The 24,064-nt window shown below is 35.3% G+C and overlaps 1 protein-coding gene across 1 annotated transcript in view; it reads left to right on the top strand.

The window, feature by feature from the left end:
• Positions 1-24,064, top strand: part of mgl (low-density lipoprotein receptor-related protein megalin) — a 189,434-nt gene that overhangs the window by 153,215 nt on the left and 12,155 nt on the right. The window contains exons 2-15 of the mRNA XM_085188319.1: positions 955-1,074; positions 8,585-8,716; positions 15,288-15,396; positions 15,779-15,945; positions 16,958-17,212; positions 17,468-17,644; positions 17,929-18,152; positions 18,255-18,524; positions 18,701-20,306; positions 20,512-20,771; positions 21,168-21,320; positions 21,490-21,640; positions 22,002-22,292; positions 22,812-23,993. Coding sequence (XP_085044445.1) covers positions 955-1,074; positions 8,585-8,716; positions 15,288-15,396; positions 15,779-15,945; positions 16,958-17,212; positions 17,468-17,644; positions 17,929-18,152; positions 18,255-18,524; positions 18,701-20,306; positions 20,512-20,771; positions 21,168-21,320; positions 21,490-21,640; positions 22,002-22,292; positions 22,812-23,993 — 5,097 coding nt within the window. The remainder of the gene's footprint in view (positions 1-954; positions 1,075-8,584; positions 8,717-15,287; positions 15,397-15,778; positions 15,946-16,957; positions 17,213-17,467; positions 17,645-17,928; positions 18,153-18,254; positions 18,525-18,700; positions 20,307-20,511; positions 20,772-21,167; positions 21,321-21,489; positions 21,641-22,001; positions 22,293-22,811; positions 23,994-24,064) is intronic.

Below are 24,064 nucleotides of genomic sequence, written 5' to 3'. Positions count from 1 at the left end.
CGTCCAAAGTTTCAACTCGATACAATAATAAGGAAGTAAAGTTTACATCGTAAATTCCGTGGATATAGGGCAAAAGGGGTAACCTTAATTGTAGAGAGAAATATTATAGTGAAAAAAAATCAAATATATATAGTAATATATATATTTATGTTTTTTTAAACGCAGTTGTGTTTATTTTTTCTCCTTCTAGTAATAAAGCGCAAAGCGATGTTAAATTCTGCCACCTTGCAATGTCTCGAACATTGTGAGGAAAACAGAGTGTCTTAATGGTAGGTTTCTTACTTAGTAATTATATTTAAAAAAAAGTTAAATATTCTTTATTGTACACCAAAAAATATGCATATATTTATTATAATATATTAATAGAATTTTCGAATTCTAGATTCGTCTAGCACCTTCGTTCTCAGTCTAAGAAGTGTTATCTTTACCATAATGGTTTCATTTAATAAAATATATTTTTTATTTTAATCTTAGGGTTATACCCATTTACAATGGAGGAATTGTTTATAATCGTAGAGCTACGAGACCGTTTTAAAAGTGATTAATTAAGTTTGTAAACTTGGTACAATCCTAAAATTTATTTTTTCGGTGGGTACGGGTTCGATTTTTCATAAATAAATTAAAATTTATTTTGTACTACAAATTAATTTGTATTATACGTATATTAGAAAAAACCATCTTAGTATATTAATCAGAAGTAAAAAATATAAAATGAATATTACATTTTATTTAAAGAGTCATTAGAATAAAACTAGTTTTTCGCAAAAAAACCAATCAAAGACTACTTTTGATCACAGATTGCATAGAAGTTATTCATATAGCTTTCCTTGATTAGAAGCACATAAAAATAAATTTAGAATTCCAATAGTTCCTGAGATTGGGACGTTCAACCAAAAAAAAAGTTAACATTTATAATATTAGTATAGATTTTTATTATTTTTTTTTTTTTTTCAGGGGACATACTATGTCCGACCGGCATGTTCCGATGCCCCGAGGGGAAGTGCATACCCTCGCTGTGGGTGTGCAACTACCAGCGAGACTGTGAGAAGGGTGAAGACGAGTTTCAGTCTTGCCGTAAGTATAAGTTTTTTAGATTTTTTTAAGATTAAAATATTTTTTAAAGAACAAGTTAGTATCTATTAACTTTATATATACATATATAAAGTTATATAAAAATTGATGGAGCGGGACTCAAACCCAACGGTCTTCAAGACTCGCGGGTTGTAGTCTTTTTATATGTGTTTAAAGGACAAAATGAAAGTCAAATAATTTTATAAAAAAAAATCAATAGAAGTCTAAACTTCCAATGTTATTCAAATTATCCTTACCTATATTATAAATTCGAAAGTAGCTCTGTCTGTCTGTCTGTCTGTCTGTCTGTCTGTCTGTCTTTTACGCAATCAGGGTCAAACCGCTAATTTAATTGTGATAAAATACTCATATAGAGATACTTGAGGGTCTCGGGATGAACATAGGATACTTTTTTTTCTCATATTTGTAATATTTTCGATATATATCAATATATTAAAATATTTATTAATTTGACATACAATTTATTCCGCCATGTTAATAACAACCGCCGTTGCTAAGCAACGATTTGCAAAGTTTGTTGTTAGAAAACGTCACCTAAAATGAGCTTGCTTAACGCATCTCTCTATTGAAAACTGAAAATAATGTCATAAATATATTTAATAAATATTCGTATAGTTCAAGCGGGCGTAGCCGCGTCCGGGTCCACTAGTTATAAAATAAAAAATAAATAATTTATTAAGAAGCATGTAGAATTATTAGAGTATGAAGAAAGGCATTGTTAAGAAACAAATAAATATTGAATTTACTTCCAATATATACTATTGTGCGTATATTTTATTTAACAACTGCAGAAATAAAATTCCCTACCAGTAGCGGCCAAAATGGGTTTGACTTTTAACTAGAAATAAGTAATAAATTATTCTATTCCATTCGGTTACGTTTATTCTGTCCATGTTCTGAATCTGTTTTTTTTTTAATAAATGGTTTTTTCAAAAAATTGTTACGTTGAATTTAAAGCTAACCATGAAAAGTTATTTTTGAAAGTAAATAAATAAATAAATCAGCTTCACGCTGTATCCCGCACACAGCAGGGTAGGCAGAGGGCACCTAGTGTTAAGGCACTCCGTTCCCCACTTTCTGCCGAATTCTGGAGGCATTGCATTTTGAGTGGCAGAACTCAACGCCGTGCTTTGCCTCAACACCAGAGCGAAGAAATATAAATATAAACGTAAATAAATATTTCACTTCCTCGAGTGGGGATCGAACCCACAACCGTCGCGTTACAGTCACACCCTTGTGCCGCTGCGCCACGACGGATTTTGGAAAGTGATCCATATAAATTGTAACGCAGCATTAAATTCTACCAATCAATACGCAATATATCGAAATTGAAGCGAAAAATAAGAACGGAAGGTTAACAATAGGTTCCCTTAAAAGTGTCCCATCCCACAAGAAATAAAGCAAGTTCAATTTTATTTACAACACATTACAAGAAGTAAGAATAAATTACATAACTTATTCATGTGAAACTATGAACATTTACTTTTAAGCTAAAATCAAAGTTTCAAAGCTCGATCGTTCAAACTGGAGTGACGTCACACATTGTGAACTTTCTATACCCACGAGTTCTATTCAACTTCTCTACTTTATATTATAAAAGTCACTTATAAAGAATGAAAATGCATTGAAGATAGTAAAAATGCCTTTTTTTTCATCTTCACGCTGTATCCCGCATATAGGAGGGTAGGTAGAGGGAACGGAATACTAAGACACTGCGTTCACTACTTTCAGCCAAACTTTCGAGCCATTGTGTGTTTTGTTGCGGAACTTAACGCCGCGTTTTGTTAACCACCATAGGGTAATGTAATTATTACTGTAGGTAGGAATAAAGAAAGGAAAAAAAAACATTATAGCTTTGTGCAATACGAATAAGTTGTGAATAAATTTAAATTACACTAACGATAGTGCTTAAAAAATATTTATTAAATATTACACTTAGAAATGATGAAAAATAGTGGCGAAATCTGTTCGAAGCTTAAGTTTTATTTCTTTGATGAATTGTTTTAAAATTTTAAGTTAAAAAACAACCCGAGGCTTAAAGGCTATTTTTGTGTAATTAACCTTAACTCGGACAGTCGAAATCAAAGTTCATATTTTATTTTAATTAAGTAATTATAAAAGTCTTAAAGATTGTCTATCAAATTAAAAAAAAATGCCTCAGGCCTGTACTTTTAACGATGTGGTTTTTTGTTTATATATGTTTTTGTATATCAATGTCAAATACCATGTTGTCTCTAGTTATATTTTTCTATCTTTCTAAATTAATTAAAAATTATATTAAACTGAACATAATAAGATTTTTAGTTGGTCTATAAATACGATGGTCGCGGGTTCGATTTTCACTGGAAGGAATGATAATATTCAAATTTTTTTTTTAATTCCCATCTCTGGTAGACAAGTGTTGTGTTCTATGAAATATGAAAATGGATAGAAATTGAAGGTACGTATGTTGTCATTAGGTTCCCTCTTGCTTCTGCTTTTTAATGATTAGGTTCTTATTTTTCTTAAGACTCACCTTTTCTTGCGAATTTTCAGAGATGACGTGTTGACTGACGGAGTTCAACGCCGCTATTTAGTTTCTTAATGTTATAATTAACAATTTTCACCTTAAATTAAGTCTTTTAAAATATTTTTTTACACTTCAAATACAAAGTAACATCAGAACTATATGAAACAATGTAATTTAATATGAAATAAAGCAAAAGTTTAACCTTTAACTATGGACGTGATTTTTTTATAACACACATATGGACGTCGGGTCTGTCAGACCAGTGTATTTATCGGTTATTTTCCATCTGTTTTTTAAAGGAAGAAGACATTTTTATGTTTTAGTTTACATGAATAGCCTCAAATCAAACAAAATCAATATAAATAAAATCGCTTTTTATTAAACTTTACGCATCACAACGATTTATGTAACTTAAAGTCACAATTTCAGTCTTTGGCCACATGGGATGACTTTTAAGAAAATAATACTATAAAAAAAAGACAGATACTAAAATAAATATTTTTTTAACAAAATATAAAGACTAATAATTAAAAAAAATAAATAAATTACATCTTGTGTTATAAAATAAAAATTTTGACAACACATCAAGATAAGGTATTATTGAACATCGATACACAATGGCTTTCAACATTGTAGGCTAACAGGACGATTGCAGTCAACATATGTATATGTTGTCTTTCTATATATCTTTTGGGGGCAAAGTGTACATGTTTTTCAAGAACCTAAAACTATTTTTTTAGCTATATGTTCAATAAATGATCGTGAAACGCGAGTCAAAGTCATTCTCAATTCTTAGAGTAGTTTAGTATACGAAACGCGTCTTTTTATTTGATAAAGTGCTATTTTTTTTATAAAATGTCGTCGTCCAATTCTTTTGTTTGATGTTGATTATAAAGTACCGATATTTTTGTCCCTGACGTGCTTGGTCGATCATTTTTTTCCATTTTATCATAAAAACTAAAAAAAATGAATCTTTTTTGGGTAAATAATATTTATATTACTAAAATATATAACAAACAATGCAAAATAATATATGATATATAACAATAAAAACATTTGAATACAAATAATACAATTAAAATATTAAAAAATATCTTGTAATATTATAAAAAATATATGGTGTTTTGAAATCACTATGTATGGAAAACATGGACGTCGGGTCTGACAGACCCAGGCCCCGTTTAGAAAGCTAAATACTCACGTGTTTTAAACCCAGAGACACAACCACTGCTATCTACATTCATTTTGTCATTAATACGAAAGGTACTGAGAGACTCAGTGGCGAGGGTCACCGAGAAGTGGCCGATTTGTAGAATTCGTAGAACTAGATGGGTCTGTGAGACCCGACGTCCATACTTAAAGGTTAAGTAAATCTCTTCTTACGTTAAATACCCGTCAGCTTCCTTCCGCATTTTATAGTTCGCCAGCTATTTGCAACATTTTACGACTTTTAATATGTTCTTTTTATTAATTGTTTCACTAAAAAAGATTGTTGCTTTTCTTATTCTATAAGTAAAATAGCACCTGATTTTCTACGATACGGTTATGGGTTCTATTCCCATATGAGAACTGAATTAATTTTTATATCATCAAGCTGGAAACAGGAGAAAGTGTAGCGCTTAGTTCTACTACTCGACTCAAGTAAACAATGTCTCGGAAATTTAGCGTTGCCTGGAAAACAGAGTGTCTTAACACTACGCTCATTATATTTGAAAGTTAAGTTTTTTTTACACACTATCATACTAGATAATTTAATCCTAATATGAAACCTACATGCGTAAAACAACGTGATTCAATAGAGACAGTATCGGTAATAGAGATGATAACCATGTGATTATACAACTCAGCAGAGCAATCGTAGAGTAAACGTGTATTTAGATCTAGGTTCGAATACTGTTCTTTACAAAACGTTTAATTATCTTTTTTAAAATAGAAGTAAATTACATTTGATAGAAGCATAGAAAGGAAAATAAGAAAAGAAATCACAGTACGAGGTTTTCCAATTTTACATTAGATTAATTTTACATTAGATTTTTTTTTGCTTCACGCTGTATCCCGCACATAGCAGTTAAGGCAGTCCTATACCTACAAATAATAGACGAATAAAAATGCAATTAATTATAATTGAATTTCAAATCAAAACAACAGCTATATTCATCATTCCGCCTTCTATAAATCAAGTTGGTAATTTGGGAACAATATGGCTGAATTACACGTCCATTGAGACGTGCCGATGGAATTGAACCTGTATACCATATTGTACCTTATAGTTTATAGTTTTAAGGGCTATTAATGAATAGTGTGTATGTGCACAATGCATGGCGATCATAGTCGCTTTGGGAATTGTTGAAATAAATCAATCACAAATGTTGTATACATGCAAATATCATTACTATAGAAGATTTTAAATATAAGTAATTTATAGAGGGAAAGAGAGAGAAAGATATATAGAGAGAGCGAGGTATAGAGATGACTCCAACTTAGTTAACTTATTTAAACTTAACTTATTTACTTTGAAAAAAAAAAAAAATGATTAAAATAAAGTTAGTAAGCGACTGAGCAATTGTAGAGAGGGCCGTGAGTGCCCGCCTTTATTCACCATTGTTGTCTTGACATGTCATTTTTACAGCTCTCTGTCAAAATGGCGGTCCCTTTAATAAATAGCCTTATTACCGGTCAATTTCCTTCGTGTGTTTTCCATACAACGTGACATTGGCGAAATGAATTGTGCTCAACTGGCACGCTCGAAACGCCATATTTCGAGAAATCAATCAATAAATAGCCTTAGCTTATGTCACGCAATGATAAAATGTAATTTATTTTAATGTTAAATGGTGTTTAAAGTGCAATAAGTGTAGATTTAATATCTAATTGGAGTGACATCTTTTTTTAATAATTAAAATAAATTCTCACTAATTGCTCACTGAAAAAGCAACGGTTGCAGGTTCATTTCCGACTTGAGGTAATACTCGCTTCGCTTTTTTCTGTTTTAACCAAGAAACGCGTCGCCGAGTTCAACCGCTGAACACGGAATGTTGTAAAAATTGGTTGGAAGATGGCGAAGGGAGTGTCTCAATGTTGAGAGTGACTTATACGGACCTAAGATTTCTCTGCCTATCCTGCTATGTATGGAATAGAGCATGAAATTTTAAAAAATCCTCTTTTGTCCAAATTTTTAAATGCTGCAATCGCTTAGTATCTATACCAATAACATATTCATATTTAATTATACAAACATATCTATATATTAATCGAATCCTGCAATTTCTTTAAACACAATTGCCTATACAATCCCTATAATCAGTGCATCATCAATCAACCCCACATTGTGAGGCTGTTATCAGTTCGAACCCCATTTCAATTTACGTGCTGAAACAATTCAAACGTAATTTATTGTTTAATCGCGAACTCAGCATCAAGATGAGGATGCTGCTTGGTATTCTGCAGACCATCCGAATTAAAAATCCGGTCAGGTTCGCGCAAGCTCCACTGTGCTTATGATTGATAGAAAAGAACTTTTGTCTCCTTACTTCTGTTTAGTGACAAATATGTTATGCTAAATGTTTTTGTAAGTTGTATATTGCATGTTGGAAATATAAGTTTAAAAAATATATTGGTAAAAATTATGTATATTTCTAATATCGATACCTATATTATAAATTCGAAAGTAACTCTGTCTCTCTGTCTGTCTGTCTTTTACGCAATCAGGGTCAAACCGCTAATTTAATTGTGATAAAATACTCATATAGAGATACTTGAGAGTCTCGGGATGAACATAGGATACATTTTTTTCTCATATTTGTAATATTTTCGATATATACCAATATATTAAAATACTTATTAATTTGCCATGCAATTTATTCTGCCTTGTTAATAACAACCGTTGCTAAGCAACGATTTGCAAAGTTTGTTGTTAGAAAACGTCACCCAAACTGAATTTGCTTGACGCATCTCTCTATTGAAAACTAAAAATAATTTCATAAATATATTTAATAAATATTCGTATAGATCAAGCGGGCGTAGCCGCGTTCGGGTCCACTAGTATTATAAATAAAACAAAACACCCGACTGCCTAAGCTAAATCGATATAAGCAGTAGCAGACGCGCCATCAAGACAAATAAAACGACATCATTTATCAAAATCGGTTCACTGGTTTAACGGTTATAAGGGAACAAACGGACATACATTTAAATATATACATACAAATATAATCCTCCTTTTGGACTTCGCAACAGTTGGGTATAAATAATATGTCGCAGATTTTCAGTTTAATATTAGCTAAATCATAAATCTCCGATGTACTCGTGTTATACAAAAGTAAAAGAGTAAAAGAGTGACAAAATTGGTGTCGTTATTCTCTCAGGAAATTGGGATATTTAAATATCAAGTTTGACAAAGTACGAATACGGTTCCATCATCCACGCGTCCTGATTTCTTATTTTAATAGTAATAATTAATCCATACAAAATTTTCAGTTTATGAAGTTCCTGTTTTAGATACTACATGATGAAAATAAAAATGTACAAAATCCCTCTAGTTTATTAAAAACAAAAGATATTACATATTATAATATAAAGAACTTTAAAGCAATCTCAACATTGTTATTCCTCTCGTAAGAGGGCTGTTAATTTTACGCTCAAAAAATTGTCATAAGGATTAGACGGGGACTCCACCACTTGTATTCTTAAAGTATTCCTTGTATTATAAGAATACAATTTTGTTAACATGCAACGTGAATAACAAATAGACAAATAAAATAATAAACAAACCAAAATGTTTCTGTGGAATAGTATGAGTGTAATCGGTATGGTTGTTGCTTCGATTCCCACAGGGAACCTAATAGCTGAGAACATAATGCCTTGAAAAAATCAGCTGAAAGTGGGGAACGGAGTATTTTTACACTAGGTTCCCCCTGACAGCTCTGCTATATGCGGGATACAACGTGAAGCAATTTTTTTAACATATCTTCTTTCCATCCTCAGCACCCCCAGAATGTGATGCCGGCCAGCTTACGTGCGGACAGTACGTGTGGAACAAGACGTATTGCATACCACCGCACTACCGCTGCGACATGCACGTGGACTGTGTCGATGGCACCGACGAGGCTGATTGCAGTGAGTATACTTACTTGCTATTTTTGCTTTAAATATTTACTATAAATATATTAAATTTCTTGGTGAGTTACCTACTAACAGACAACCCAAAAACGATACCTAAATACGCCTAAAAATCTCGTTGTTTTATACGATTCAGTATTTAGATTTTTTGAGGAGTTGAGGAGAAGGGGAAAACGTTTACGTGGAAGTACAATTTGTATATTATAAAGTGTTGTCTAGGTATACTCTGGATATAAAAAATAGTACAAATATACGCCCCACACAACTGTTGAATGGCGTACCTGTGGCAGTGTTTTTTTTACTTTCAAAAAGCGCGTCTCTCATCACCTTAAAGACCGGTAACCTTAGCTCCCTGCTCCCTTATCTGGTGTTACACGGGGTCGTTGACGGCGGCGATCATTTACTTTTTAATCATAATATCTTTGGATCAAAAAGACTATGTTTATACGCATGCTATATGTTATATTATTTAGGAAACACTATCAAATATACTTAAACTAGATTTAGAATCTCATTTATTCTAATTCCAAAAGCTATACTTCCCATCAGACTTCAGGAACCTAAATCTAAAAGTAATCCAAAGAATCCGTTCCAAGTTATTAAGTGGTTGTGTCGACGTTTGCTGTTTGAGCGAGGGTGTGTGTGTGTGTGAGAGAGGGAACATATTAAAACTTCGATGTAGTTTCTAAGCTCGTGCCCTCGGAGATTAGATGTTGATTTGTGCTTGAACGTATCGAGCGATCGTCAAGTGGGAGCTGAGGGGAATTTAAGTTCCTGTACGTGTATTTGGAAGTTACTTGATACATAATAAAGAGAGTTTAACTAATATAGAAATAACATGTAGGGGATGTTTTTTCTTAATTTTAGAGTCCAGTCGTGAAAACGAGACAGGTTGTGTGTTCGATTCCCACTCGAGAAAATGAAATATTCAATATTTTCATTTCTTCATTCTGGTGGAGAGGAGATGTTTCTTCATTCCGCCATTCACGTGACGCTAAAAAAACTTTAGGTCAACTCGCGACTATCGCACTAAACAAAAACTTTATATTTTTCCATATCCGCTTGAAATAATATTAATTTCTACGTTGAATTGTAAAACATGAACAACTTATAATGGAGTGGAAATTGAATAGCGAAGTTAGGCGAGGACCCGTCGCGGCGCGGTTGTGATTTTTAACTTGTCTTATTTAATTTTTCTCTATCTTTGTCCCAGTTAAGTTTGTCTTCGTGTATATATTACGTAAATTCTTCTTTACATATCTTTGATATTTTGTAAGATAGGAAGATAGAAATTGGTCATAAATTAGGTTTCATTTTCTATTATTTAGAAATATTTTCATTTACATAATTGTGAGGAGTGGACCTACTACTAGATATTATGGTCTAGAGCTTTTTTTTGTACAAACGAAAGCCATTTAAAAAGAACGGGCAACTGTGATCCTTTGGGTGCAGTTTTTCTTTAAAAATATAGGGATATTAATATTATTGCGAAAACCATTCGGACCTACAACTATAAATATTCTTATTTTCGCTAATATTTCTTGTAAAAATGAAAACTCCTTTAAATGCAAAATAAAAAAAAGAAAATTTACATAAGTTTATCAGGCCATAAATTAACAAAATAACCAAAACTTATATATAGAGTTTACATGAGGGACGAAGTAAATTTTTATTATCTTCCCACATCTCGCAGCAAGGGATGTAAAGATAACCTAATGATACATTCATCCGTTACTTACCTTCCGCCCGTTTTCAAATATTTCGAGATTTTTTTTCAAACGAGACTATGGTAAAATATGTTAATTAAATAAACTATATAGGATAGGCAATGGGAACCAAGTAATTAATTAGACACACCTTTCTCCACTCATCGTCTTATTTTCGAGACATTGCGTGTTGAGTCATGGATCTCAACGCCGCTCTTTGTCTTGTTACCAATGCAAAAATTCAAATAACGTATTATTCCGAGCGGGAATCAAACCTATACCCGTAGCGTATATAGCAAGACGTAAAAATATTTTCTTTCATAACTAAATAATAAAGTTATTCAAGACGTTTTCTTTCACGTACAATAAGCACAAAGGCGGTCGAGCAGAAAGAATAATATAATTACCCGCCATTATAACTTTCGCCGAAACTTGTCAACGAACCCGCACTGCCCACCCGAGAGGGTCAATTAGCGGGACAATAAGCCGTGTTTATAGGATTATTTATTTTATTGACAGTATTTTTGATAAATTGAGGCCATTTACAACAAAAAATGTAAGTTTTTTTTAAAGTGTTTCTTTTTTGCGTCCCGCATACGACGACAACCTAGTGTTATACTCTCTGTTCTCCATATTTCACCCAATTATCAAAACTGCTTGCTGTCTGGTTAAAACAGTCAGGGAAGTCCTTAAAATCCTAATAAAAATATTTCTGAAATCTTTCAACCTTCAATTTCAAAGGAATAATACGAGAAAATCCATATATAACTAGCACGGAGAACTAGGGTTACAAATAGGTATACTCGTATCTTCAGATATCCCTTTGTCTTTCGATCCTACTTGTGAATTATGATCTGAGTCGACGTAAAATCATGCAAATGTATATTACGGACACTCGGTCGGTCGTGTCGTATCTACTTCATCATATTGTTAGATACATCTATATGTAAACAGCATCCCTTATCCCTCCACGCGTTACTGTAGTGGCAATATGTTACTGTCGTTCCGTCGGTTTTTTTTTGTTTTTTAAAAATATGTGCATTTTGCAGAGTAAATTCTTCTTCTTTCTTTTTCAGATAGACTTTGTCTTACAGATTTCGTGTTTAATGACAGTATCTTACCAAAGTGGAATTTAAAATATGCAATTTATTTAATATAATAATTACGTCGAGTTATAATCGAACCCGTGATTTACGGCCAGAAGTTGACGAAGTTGCGTGTTGAGTGGCGGTACTCAACGCCGCGTCTTGCCTCGTTACCAGAGCGAGGAAATAAACATATTAATTTTTAAATTTCCTCGAGTGGGAATTGAACCTACAACGTGTCGCGTTTACAGTCGAACACTAGTGTACTGCATCACGAATAGCTTCAAAGAGTTTCATAAATATACATATGTAGATAAAACCTTTTTTAATATGTAATATTTATATGTGAAAATTTAAATAATATTTTATTCCAAAATGTACATTTCGAGAATAAAACTGAACCAATGAAGCTTTAAGTTTAACTCTATTAGCCTGTGCTGTTACGTGCTTCACCAATTTAAAATTTATAAAATATCATACATAAATGACATTTTATCAATATTTTCGCTTTCGAATGTAATTTTTAGTTTTACATATAAATGCGTATGGATTTTCTTTAAGTTTATTTCTTATATATGTCCTAGTGTCAATACACTCCGTAAATAAATTAAATTATTATATAAGTATTATAATTCTTTTATCTAAACAAAGATTATTGGTTTTCGTACATTTGTATACAACAATTGCTTGATGGCTGATATAGGTTTAAGATGTATTAAGTTACTTGAGAAAACTTATGAATGAGAATATCATATTTTAGTTAATTACGTATAAACTAATGTTTTGATGTTATTTGTTCTATATACGCCTATACTATACTATACGCCTTAGGTTGCGAGAACTGTAGAATCCCTTATATACCCTTAAAATGTAGGGGTAAACCCCCTAAAGAACCTACTTGCCAAATTTCAGCGTTCTACTCCGCGTAGTTACGGCTTTGTGTTATCTATCATCACTCAAAAACAAGAGATTTATTTTCACCTACATATTTAGATTTCGTGAATTTCACCCATTTTATTCTGTTCTCATGCACTAATACCTACCGCCTTTACCAATTATTTCTATAGAATGTATGTATGTATGTCTGTATGTACGTAATAATTATGGAACACTATAGACATTAATAGAACGGAAACGCCGCATCCAAACGCTCTGTCGCGTGTACTGTAATCTATTTAGAACACTACGGTGAGTCAAAGTAGATGTTATTGCTAGTTCATATATTAGACTAACTTTTCCCTTCAGCTTCGCTCGTATGGTCAATAAGAATAAAGGAGAGAAATGAGAGTGTTTCCATGACACTATTATACACAGTGAATTTTACAATTTACTTCAAGAAAGAAGTTCTTGAGATTAGAGGTGTTCTACAATATTAGTATGAATATTCGTAAATTTTATAGGCTTTTGTAATTATTTTACGTGGATTTAAAAAAAAAAGTAGTACTTTAGCTAATGATAGGAATATATTATATAATTCTAAGTAATAAAATGAATTAAGCGTCTAATATACGAGTATTAGAAAAAAAATAAAAAATATATTGTGGATTCGAATCGAACATGTAATATCATTATTTATTAAGAAGAGGTAGTTTGAAATACTAAAAGGTCCTCCCTACGTAAACCCATAAGTGCTTGCTTAAATCCACTTTCCTTCTTTATAGGTAAGTCTGCAACATAAAATCGAGAAGTTACATAGAACTTGGATATAGAAACTAGAAAGTTCACAATGTCTGACGTCGCGTCAATTTGAGCGATCGAACTTTCGAACTTTGATTTTAGCTTAAATAAGCGTTTATATTGAGGCAAGTCGTCTCTAATAGCGAAGGAAAGCGCGGCGTTGAGCTCCGCCATTCAACATCAATACTTCCATAATTCAGTGGAAAGGGGAGGACGGAGAGTGTTAATAATCGGATAGGATATAAGCGTGTAATAAATAAAAAAAATGATTAATGGAAAATTCAGAAAGTATTGTCTTAACGCTAGGTTCTCTCTGCCTATCCTGCTGTTTGCGGGATACAGCGTGAGCTGACTATATTCTCATTCAGTATCAACACACTCACATATATTATATGACATTACATCGGTCGTCAGTGGCGCGGAAACCTCACGCCTCGGTGACCCGTTGGGTAATACAACGTAACTGTGATACGGAAATGAACTGTGACCGTAGAGTTTGTTTAGACAATCCTGGTTTCTTCCCATACCAGTAACACCTGGAAGTATAGAAATAATCGAGAAGAATCGATAATATTTAATACTTTTTTCATTTACACTCTAGGTATATCTTGCACATAGCAGGGTATGCAGAGAGAACCGGGAAAACTAGTGTTAACACACTCCGCTCTCATTAAAACAATTCTGTTATGCACTTTCCGCTGAATTCTGGAGATATTGCGAGTTGAGTGGCGAAACTCAACGCCGTGTTTTGCCTCGTTACTACAGTGCTAATTAATAGATTAATGTGGAATATTTAGGAAAAAATCTATAAATAATGTAATATCTTAACACTAATTTTGTGGGAAGCTGCTATAAATGTGAAATTGAATTGCTTTAACTTTTCGCTTCTACATTTCTCCAGAACAACGAAAGGAAAACACTTAATTCAGTAACAATTGACTATTATTATAAACCCACTAAACTACCACTAAAATATAATATGTACAACAAACTCATTCTAATATTATTAGTAAACTACTACATCGAGATTAACTCGGGATCAACCGGGCTTTACTTATTTACGCCATAAATCCGCGCACGACTAAAATCAATGTTTGAAGAATATTTAGTATGTTTGCAAATATTTGACGAATGTGCTAGAAGTAAAAGGGTAGCGCAGGTGCACAGGGGTTTGACTGTAACGCAATGGTTGTGGGTTCGATCCCCACTCGAATAAATTAATTATTATTTCTTAATATTTTCATTTTTTCATCTGGCACTAAACGAAAGCTCGGCGCTTAGTCCGGCCACTCGGCACGCAATGCCTCGAAAAGTTCGACAGAAAGTGGGGAACATAGTGGATAGGATTGAATTTTATTTTATTTTTTGGTAGAAATATTCAAGAATGTAATAATGTCGGCATTCGGTGAAAAGTGGGGGGGCGGATATCTTAATGGGAGTGTCTTAACACTAGTTCCCAGATACCCTCTACCTATCCCTACCCAGCTATGCGCGGGATACAGCGTAAACCTTAAAAAAATAAAAAGAAAATTAAATAACAATGTTTTATCAATATCTTCAGAGCTATACGATATCTTTTTAAAAATACCTGTAACTAGCGCGGTAAATTGAAAAAAAAATGGCTCAAACTATTTCCAAAGGAGGATATATTAAAAGTGTAATAAAAAAACTTTTCAGTGAACTAAAAGCTAGAGCCATCAAAGGCTATTGAACGTTTTACATAACTTTGTATGAAAATCGTATTATCTAATGGCCACGTCTCTTTCCCGACCTGACCTCGTCTCGAACTCGACGTTAAAACTAACTCTGCATCTAGTTTGGCGAACTTGATAAATTATAATTTGAACATTTTTATTCTTCAAACGGTTTTAATAATGTATTGTAGTTTTATTTCTAATTGTAGAAGTAAAGAAATAGTCGTTTTTAACTTAAAATCAAGCTCACGCTGTACCCCGCACACAGCAGGGTAAAAACTGCCTGCAGAATTCGGCGGAAAATGGAGAGTGTCTTAACACTAGGTACTCTCTGCCTATCTTGCTGTGTGAGGGATACAGCGTGACGTTAAAAAATAAGAAATATATTTTATATGTTTATTTCCAGCATACCGAAAATGCCAAGTGGATGACTTCCAGTGCGGCATGGAAGGCGCGAGCGCGGGCAAGGTGTCCTCTCAGGGGCCTTGTATAAGGAAAGAGAAAAGATGTGACGGGTAAATTTATTTTATGAAATTGAAACTAATTGCTGTCTGTATATAGAAGATATATTCGAAAATCCACAATTTAGGGTATCAATGTGCTTGTATTTTGTTTGTCTATGCACGCTCGTGTCAACTACAATATTATTGTTTTATTGATTTGGCTGAAATTTTAGTTTGTAATGTTGATGACTATTGTCTTTAAAACGATAATATTATTAGAACACGAAAGTAATTTAGTTAAGTAAAGAAATAATTATGTACTTCAAGCATGCGACGCCGCGAGCGGCACGCTAGTGGTCAATAAATAATAACTTCTCCATTATTATTGATATATCTTCAAAGTTTCTTCAATTAATCATGGTTTATAATAATCAATAACAAATTACAATTCCAGTTACCTAGACTGTAGGACAGGCAAGGACGAGCAGGATTGTCCGGGACAGAGCCTGGCGTGCCGCCTCGACCAGTTCCGGTGCGCGGCGGGCGACAAGTGCGTCGACGCGAACGCCAAATGCGACCACAAGGATGACTGCGGTGATAACAGCGACGAGGCTAATTGCAGTAAGTGATTATTGCTTAAGCTACAGACTCAGGGTAGGCAGAGGGAACCTAGTGTTAAGACACTCCGTTTCCCACTTTCCAATGAGTGTTTCGAGGCATTGCATGTTGAATGGGGGAATGTAACGCCAGATTTTGCATTGGTGCCACAGTGACGAAATTAAAACTAATTCCCTCGAATGGGGATCGAATCCACAACCGTCGTATTACAGTTATTTCTTGTGCGCCACGATGGCATCGTTCGTGTAAGTTTTTATTAAAATGTACAGAGCTATTATTTCTTAGTAAAATTTCTGGAGTGAGTGCAAGACTGTTCTGGGGTCGGCACGGACTACCCGGCTCCCATATTCTTACACCCATGTATTTAAAATGATCGGAAAGTGATTAACATAGAGTTTTAACACTAGATTTATCTGTTTACTCTTACTTATAATTATAATACCTGTAGATGACACGTGAAAATGTAAACGAGATCAATGTAAATAAGTAAAGTAAATATAGAAAACAAAATTAAAACATTTCTACATTGAAATATTTTATTTACAAATGAATATAAAATTCAATGGCCTCTAAAAACTTTATACCAAAGCTTTGTTAAACTGTCATGTGTCAGATCCACCACATTTTATAATTACAATTCTATATATTTTTATTTAAATTAATTATTTTATTTTTGTCTTATTTGTTTATGTTTTAATGGAAGGGTAGTACTAACCTAGTAAAAAACTAAACTAAATTCACGCTGTATCCCTACCGGGATAGCCAGAGAGAACGGAGGAAGCGGAGAACGGTCAAACAGCATACCTCTTTCGCCTCGTCCTCTGTCATCGACCGTTACATACCCATCGGTTACGGACTATAAAATCATATATTATGTTAAATTGTTTACTCGTATAAGATAGTTTTAGAGTAGGTATAATAAACATTGTAATTATAGTAATTTAAAATTTATCATAATTCTTTTTATTTTTTTTTCTATATAACCAAAAATAACTTTATTTCTCAAACTTTCTAGGCTTCCCAGCTTGTCACGTCGGCCAGTTCCGGTGCAGCAACGCACTATGCATCCCAGCCACGTACCACTGCGACGGCTACAAAGACTGCGCGGACGGCTCCGACGAGGCCAACTGCACGGCCATCGCCTGCCCGGACCACAAGTACCTGTGCCCCCGCGGGGGTCCTGGGGGGCTACACAAATGTATATCGAGGTCCCAATTGTGTGATGGAAAGAGGGATTGTGAGGATAATGCTGATGAAGAGACTGCTTGTTGTTAGTATTTGATTTTTCTTTTAGTTTCACGCTGTATCTTGTACATAGCACGGTAGGCTAAGCTCCGTTCCCATTTAAGCACTTCTGTTCCCCACTTTCCTCCGAATTCAATTTCGTGTTGAGTAGCAAACTCAATGCAACGAAGAAGCCATCAAATGCACCTGAACATTTGAAACAAGTAAAAAGCTAAAGTCATTTGTTTTACCTGTATATTTATTATGGACTAACTTAAAGTGTATCTTTTTTATTTCACAGCAACATCATCCTGTCCGGCTCTCGAGTGCGAGTACAAGTGCGTGGCGTCTCCCAACGGCGGCGCGTGCGCGTGCGCTGGCGGGCTCGCGCTCGCGCCCGACAACCGCACCTGCTCCGACCGCGACGAGTGCAAGGAGTGGGGGCCTTGCTCACAGCTGTGTATTAACACCCCTGGATGTAAGATATTTGTTTATTTAGCTTTACGCTGCTTATAATAGGATAGGTAGAGAAAACCTAATAGTAAGACCCTACTTTCTCTACATTTTGTTCTCTCTAATATGTTGTTAAGTTACTAAATTTACAACAAGAAGGGGCAGAATGTGACACTTTGATATGAATTTAATTATACCTTATAAATACTTAATAATTAACTTAATTTATTAATTTATGGTTATGTATATAATAATAACACTTTCTTGAACCAATCATATCAAAACATATGTTGATATATATGATTCTAGCATACACATGCGCATGCGCACCCGGCTACACCCTCAACGCGGGTGGGCGCTGCTCCGCGCGCTCTGCGGGCGCGTGGTTGGCACTCGCGCACGAGCGCAGTGTACTCCGCCTGGACATGCAGGGCCGCGCCCCCGCGCCCCTCGCCAACGCCTCGTCCGCCGCCGGCCTGGACTACCACTACCGACGTAACCAGCTGTTCTGGTCGGATGTTAAGACTAAGAAGGTTTGTTGTTGGATAATTTATGTTGAATAAACACTATCCAAACATTAACTATATACAGTAATTTTTAATAAATAACGTAAACCTCAACTCTTTACCTTTCAGATACATTCACAAGCACTAAACGCGCCAGCAGGCATAACTCAATACACGAATGATATAACCGTACCATCAGCGTCGTGGGCGCCGGTCGCGCTTGCCGTGGACTGGGTGGGCGACAAGCTGTACGTAGCGGACGCGGTGGGACAAAAGATAGATGTGTTTGAGTTGGATGGACGGTGGCATGCTGTGGTTCTTGGATCTAATCTGACCAACCCTGCCGATATTGCGTTGGATCCTACGCTTGGGTTTATGTTCGTTGCTGATAGTAGTCAGGTGAGTTGATGTACTTATCTACCCATGGCTATTCATAATGTTTATTCTACAAATTCAGGTTTTTATTGCCAGAGTCTACCTTTCGACTCAATCTATTTCACTTTGTGAAATACTCAGCATCTCGATGCTAAATCTATTAGTTCTCATGGCCTGATGATTTTTGTAATCATTTTCAGATTATACGCGCAAACATGGACGGAACACACGTTAAATCTATAGTATCAGAAGCTACGTATAAAGCCTCAGGTATCGCAGTGGATACTATCTCCCGACGTATATTTTGGTGCGACTCGTTATTAGACTATATAGAAACTGTTGACTACGATGGAAATTATAGATTTTTAGTATTAAGGGGACAGCAGGTACCGAGTCCTTCTAGATTAGCCTTGTTCGAAGATAGAGTATACTGGACTGGAAGCGCTAAACAAGATATAAGTTCAGTGAATAAATATGAAGGCTCGGCAAGTATTCAAGCGATATACAAAACGAAAGAAATAAGAAAACCTAAAGCAATAACCGTTGTACATTCTTTGAAACAGACCTCCGTAAATAATCCGTGCGGTAATAACAACGGTGGCTGCTCCCAAATGTGTATAGTCACAGCTCTTCAAAATGGTGGACTTGGGTATAGATGCGCGTGTAACATCGGGTACAAGTTAGAAACTGATTTAAGAAACTGCATCATCGTCAATGAATTTCTTATGTACTCACAACAAAGATTTATTAAAGGTAAAGTAATAGATCCAGTTATCGAAGGCTTTAGTGACGCCATTTTACCTGTTGTGTCTAAGAGAGCGAGATTTGTAGGCTTAGATTTTGATGCCAGAGATGAACATATTTACTATTCTGATGTGCTACAAGATGTTATTTATAGAATACATAGAAATGGAACTACAAGGGAAATTCTTTTAGCGTCACAAAATGAAGGAGTAGAAGGCTTAGCCGTAGATTGGGCCTCAAAGAACTTGTATTATATTGATTCCAGAAAAGGAACATTAAATGTGCTGTCCACTAGAAATGTTGCACATAAAAGAACTTTATTGAAAGATTTAAAGCGGCCGAGAGCGATTGTCGTTCATCCAAACAAAGGATATATTTTCTTTTCGGAATGGGATCGCCCTGCTAATATAAGTAGGGCGAACACAGACGGTACAGGTCTGTTGGTATTTGAAAACGTTACCCTCGGGTGGCCTAACGGACTGTCTATAGATTTCGATGCTAACAGAGTTTATTGGTGCGACGCTTTATTAGACCACGTACAACATGCCAACTTAGATGGTACAGATGTCAAGACAGTAAATTCAAGATTGATAAGACATCCTTTCTCAATAGTTATTTACAAAGATTTCATATACATTACGGACTGGAGACTAGATGCTATAGTCCGTTTGCACAAGTTGACTGGCGAACAGGAAGATATTATGGTGAGAGAACCACAAACAAATAGGCTCTATGGTGTAAAAGTATACAGCGAAGCAATACAGAAAATAGATCCAATGCAACCATGTGCTAGAAATAATGGCAATTGTCAGAAGTTCTGTTTCGCCGTTCCGAGGAATAATACAGAGTTGCTAACGGTTAGGTGTGGATGCCCGTACGGTGAAAAGTTAGCAACAGATGGGACTAGCTGTATGGCTGATCCGAGCTCTGAACCACCAGTGCAAGCCTGCCCCAATACGTGGGACTTTACATGCAACAACCAAAGATGTATTCCAAAGAGCTGGGTGTGTGATGGCGACGATGATTGCCTGGACAATAGTGATGAAGAACAAAATTGTACCGGTAAGTTTTTGTTTTATTTACATTTCTTTCTTAATATTCCTGTATAAGGAACTTAATATTTGAAATTAAATATTTGACCAATAAAATTAATATATATGGTCATGTACGTACACGCTTCCACCCTGCTACCAGTATATTAGAGAAAAAGCGTAAATCTGATTTTGATTTATTTGAAGTGCGTTAATAAAACATATAAATTTTCCAGAAACAACATGCAACGCATCCGAGTTCATGTGCAAATCCGGGCGTTGCATACCCGCCACATTCAAATGTGACTCCGAGAACGATTGCGGTGACTACTCAGACGAAAATGGCTGCGTTAACGTTACCTGCAGCTCTTCACAGTTCCAGTGCGCTAACGGCCGGTGTGTGCCTAACACCTGGAAATGTGACTCTGAGAATGACTGCGGTGATAGTTCTGATGAAGGCCCGCATTGTGCTAATAAAACTTGTGCTTATTTCCAGGTGTGTTATTTTAATGTACATTTATGTTTTTTTTGGCAGTTTGCAATGTTCTTCTGCTGCTACCAATGGACCTTTTATAATAATCTTATTATAAAACGATTGGTTATTGTTAAAGATTTGAGAAATACTAAGTTATCAATCAATGTTATGTCATTGAGAAATACTAAGTTTTTACTGTTTATTATTACCAGATTAATTATTAATCATTACTCTAAAATAAATAAAAATAAAATGTTAATATTAATATCATACTTGGCCACATATGATAAATTAGTTATAACTAAGACAGACAACAAGAAAGATAACCTTTAGGATTTGGGAACGATGTAAAGAATAAATGTCTAGCTATACTTACTGAAGTATAGTTAAACACATGCTATTGTTGATCTTTCACAGTTTACGTGTCCGCGCACTGGCCACTGTATTCCAGCATCGTGGGTGTGCGATGGAGATGATGATTGCTTTGATAAACAAGATGAGGCAGATTGTCCACCCGTTTCTTGCCTCGCCTCACAGTTTAAATGCGCTGATCTGAAGCAATGTGTCCAGGTAAACAATTATTCTAGAAATTCTTAAAAAAATAATATATTTTTGTGTTTTCGAGGGTATGGAGTGGCTTAACACTAGGCTCCTTCTATCTACACTGGTATAAATTAAAGAAAAATAAGCCTTAACTGAAAAAAAAATCTTATTATATTGTACTGTGTATGATTTACAGGAAGCTTATAAATGTGATGGCATTCCCGATTGTAACGATGGATCAGATGAAGCGGGCTGCCCGTCACTAGCGCCGCATCAATGCGCTGCTGAGAGGCAGTTCCAGTGTGTGTCCTCAGGATTATGTATACCTCGTACTTGGTATTGTGATGGTGAGTTTTATTTTTGTTTTTTTTGTAATTAGAATTCTTATTTTAATTAATTAAGTATTTACGTTAGTTCAAGTAATTTTATTAATTTTATTTATAACTTGTGGTCACCGCTATGTTTACACTTAACATTGTACGCCTGGTGTTAAAATGGCGATAAAACAAAACTTTTAACCTAATAGATGTTAGAACGGTAGATTTCGAATTCAAGTGGAATAGGAAGTGAAGAACAAAGTGTTAAAGTACTACATTCTTTTTGTCTACCCTTTTGTAATCAGTATACATTGTGAATGTTACTTTTGAACAAAATTGATTATTTAGGCTTTTAGTTTATAGATTACGAGTGTATGATTCCTGTATACAGGCACACCAGACTGCGAGGACCTGTCGGACGAGCCGGCGTCGTGCGGCGCGGCGACGTGCGGCGCGGGACACTTCCGTTGCGACAACGCGCGCTGCGTGTTCCGAGCCGCTGTATGCGATGGCCGCGACGACTGCGGCGACGGCTCCGACGAGGGTGCGCGCCACGCCTGCACGCCACCCGCCTTCCGCTGCCCACACGCGCAGTGGCCGTGCCCTGGTGTCACGGGACGATGCGTTAACCTCACGCAAGTTTGTGACGGCAACTTCGATTGCCCTAATAGTGCTGATGAAGGTTAGTTTCTCGTTTGAGTCATAATTTTAATCTGTTTTAATATTATGAAATTTGTTAAGTTGAACGGAGTAATCTTAAGAACTGCTGATTCAAACAGTTTTTTTTTTGTGTAGTACACTTAATTTATTCAGAAAGGCTATAATATATTTCACCAAGAAGACGAGGCTAAAATTGAAACCTAGTTAAGTTATATGAATAAACCTATACTACAAAGTTAGCTTAGTTTCGTATGAACGATTAAAGCAACTTAAACCCATTTCAAAACTAGCTTTCCTAAACGCGACGGATTCCCTAATTAAATACAATAGTAAATATAATTGTAAACTCATTGAGAAAAGGCTCTTCTAATCTTTCCACAAACGTCTAAGTAGGTATATCATTAAAACTTTAAGTACATTACCGAAATATTGAAAAAATAAGCTCTTATAATAAAATTTAATAAAAATAAGCACGAATGCAGTGGGTCCATAAAAGTAAAACACAGAATAAATACAATAAAATAATCAATTTTTTTTATAGGTCCGGGCTGTGATTTCGCAACATGTCAACACACTTCGAGTCTCTGTTCAAACGATTGCAAGCAAACACCGGACGGACCCTTATGTCTTTGCCCAGACGGGGAAGAACTTGAAGCGGACGGTTTTACATGTAAAGACATCGATGAATGCAACCCTCCCGGACTTTGTTCGCAGCAATGTACTAATACCAAAAAATCTTATTTCTGCAGCTGTATTGAAGGTTACCAGCTGAGATCTGACAATCATACGTGCAAAGCTAACAATCACTCTAGTGCATTCCTTATAATTTCCAACAGACATTCTATCTTGGTAGCTGACCTTAACGAACAAGGACTCGAAAGGGTTCCAATAAACGTCGAAAATGTTGTGGCCACAGCGTCTAATATGCACACTGGAACTATTTTCTGGTCAGATATGAAATTAAAGAAAATATCCCGATTAGATCGTGGCACGGAACCACAAGTTATAATTACCACTGGTCTAGACTTAGTTGAAGGATTGGCTTATGATTGGATTGGTGGAAACATATACTGGCTTGATAGTAAATTGAATACTATTGAAGTAGCAAAAGAAGATGGCACAGCTAGAACAGCTTTACTAAGCGGAAACATCACACAACCCAGAGGCATGTGTTTGGACCCCGCACCCAATGCCAGGTGGCTATTTTGGACCGACTGGGGAGAAAACCCTCGTATCGAAAGAGTTGGTATGGACGGCACCCTACGTATGGCGATCATTACCACAAAGATATACTGGCCAAATGGCCTGACGTTAGATACGGCCACACAGAGAGTATATTTTGCAGATTCCAAATTAGATTTCATTGATTTTTGCTACTATGACGGTACAGGGCGGCAACAAGTACTGGCCGGAAGCCATTATCTCTTACATCCTCATTCGCTAACTCTATTCGAAGATACATTATACTGGACTGACCGTCAGTTGAATAGAGTACTGTCGGCGCATAAGTTTAGAGGCACAAATCAAACTGTTGTGTCTCATTTGATATCTCAGCCGTTATCTATCCACGTACATCACCCTTCCTTACAACCACAGTACCCGTCGCCTTGCAAACCGGAATCTTGTCAACATCTCTGCTTACTAAGTCCCAATAGTACAGTAGGATATACTTGTATGTGTAAGCCGGGATATAAACTTTTGCCAGATGGAAAATGTGTGGAAGGTAACGTCTACACTATTTGTATTTTATCTATTTTATATTTATATGTAAGTAATTATTATTTTTAATAATGG

This window comes from Heliconius melpomene, chromosome 7, assembly GCF_056956725.1.
Source record: "Heliconius melpomene rosina isolate 202511_hmr_F chromosome 7, ASM5695672v1, whole genome shotgun sequence".
In the NCBI taxonomy this organism is placed as follows: Eukaryota; Metazoa; Arthropoda; class Insecta; order Lepidoptera; family Nymphalidae; genus Heliconius; species Heliconius melpomene.
The sequence above is the reverse complement of the archived record's forward strand: the minus strand, read 5'-3'. Positions and strand labels throughout refer to the sequence as shown.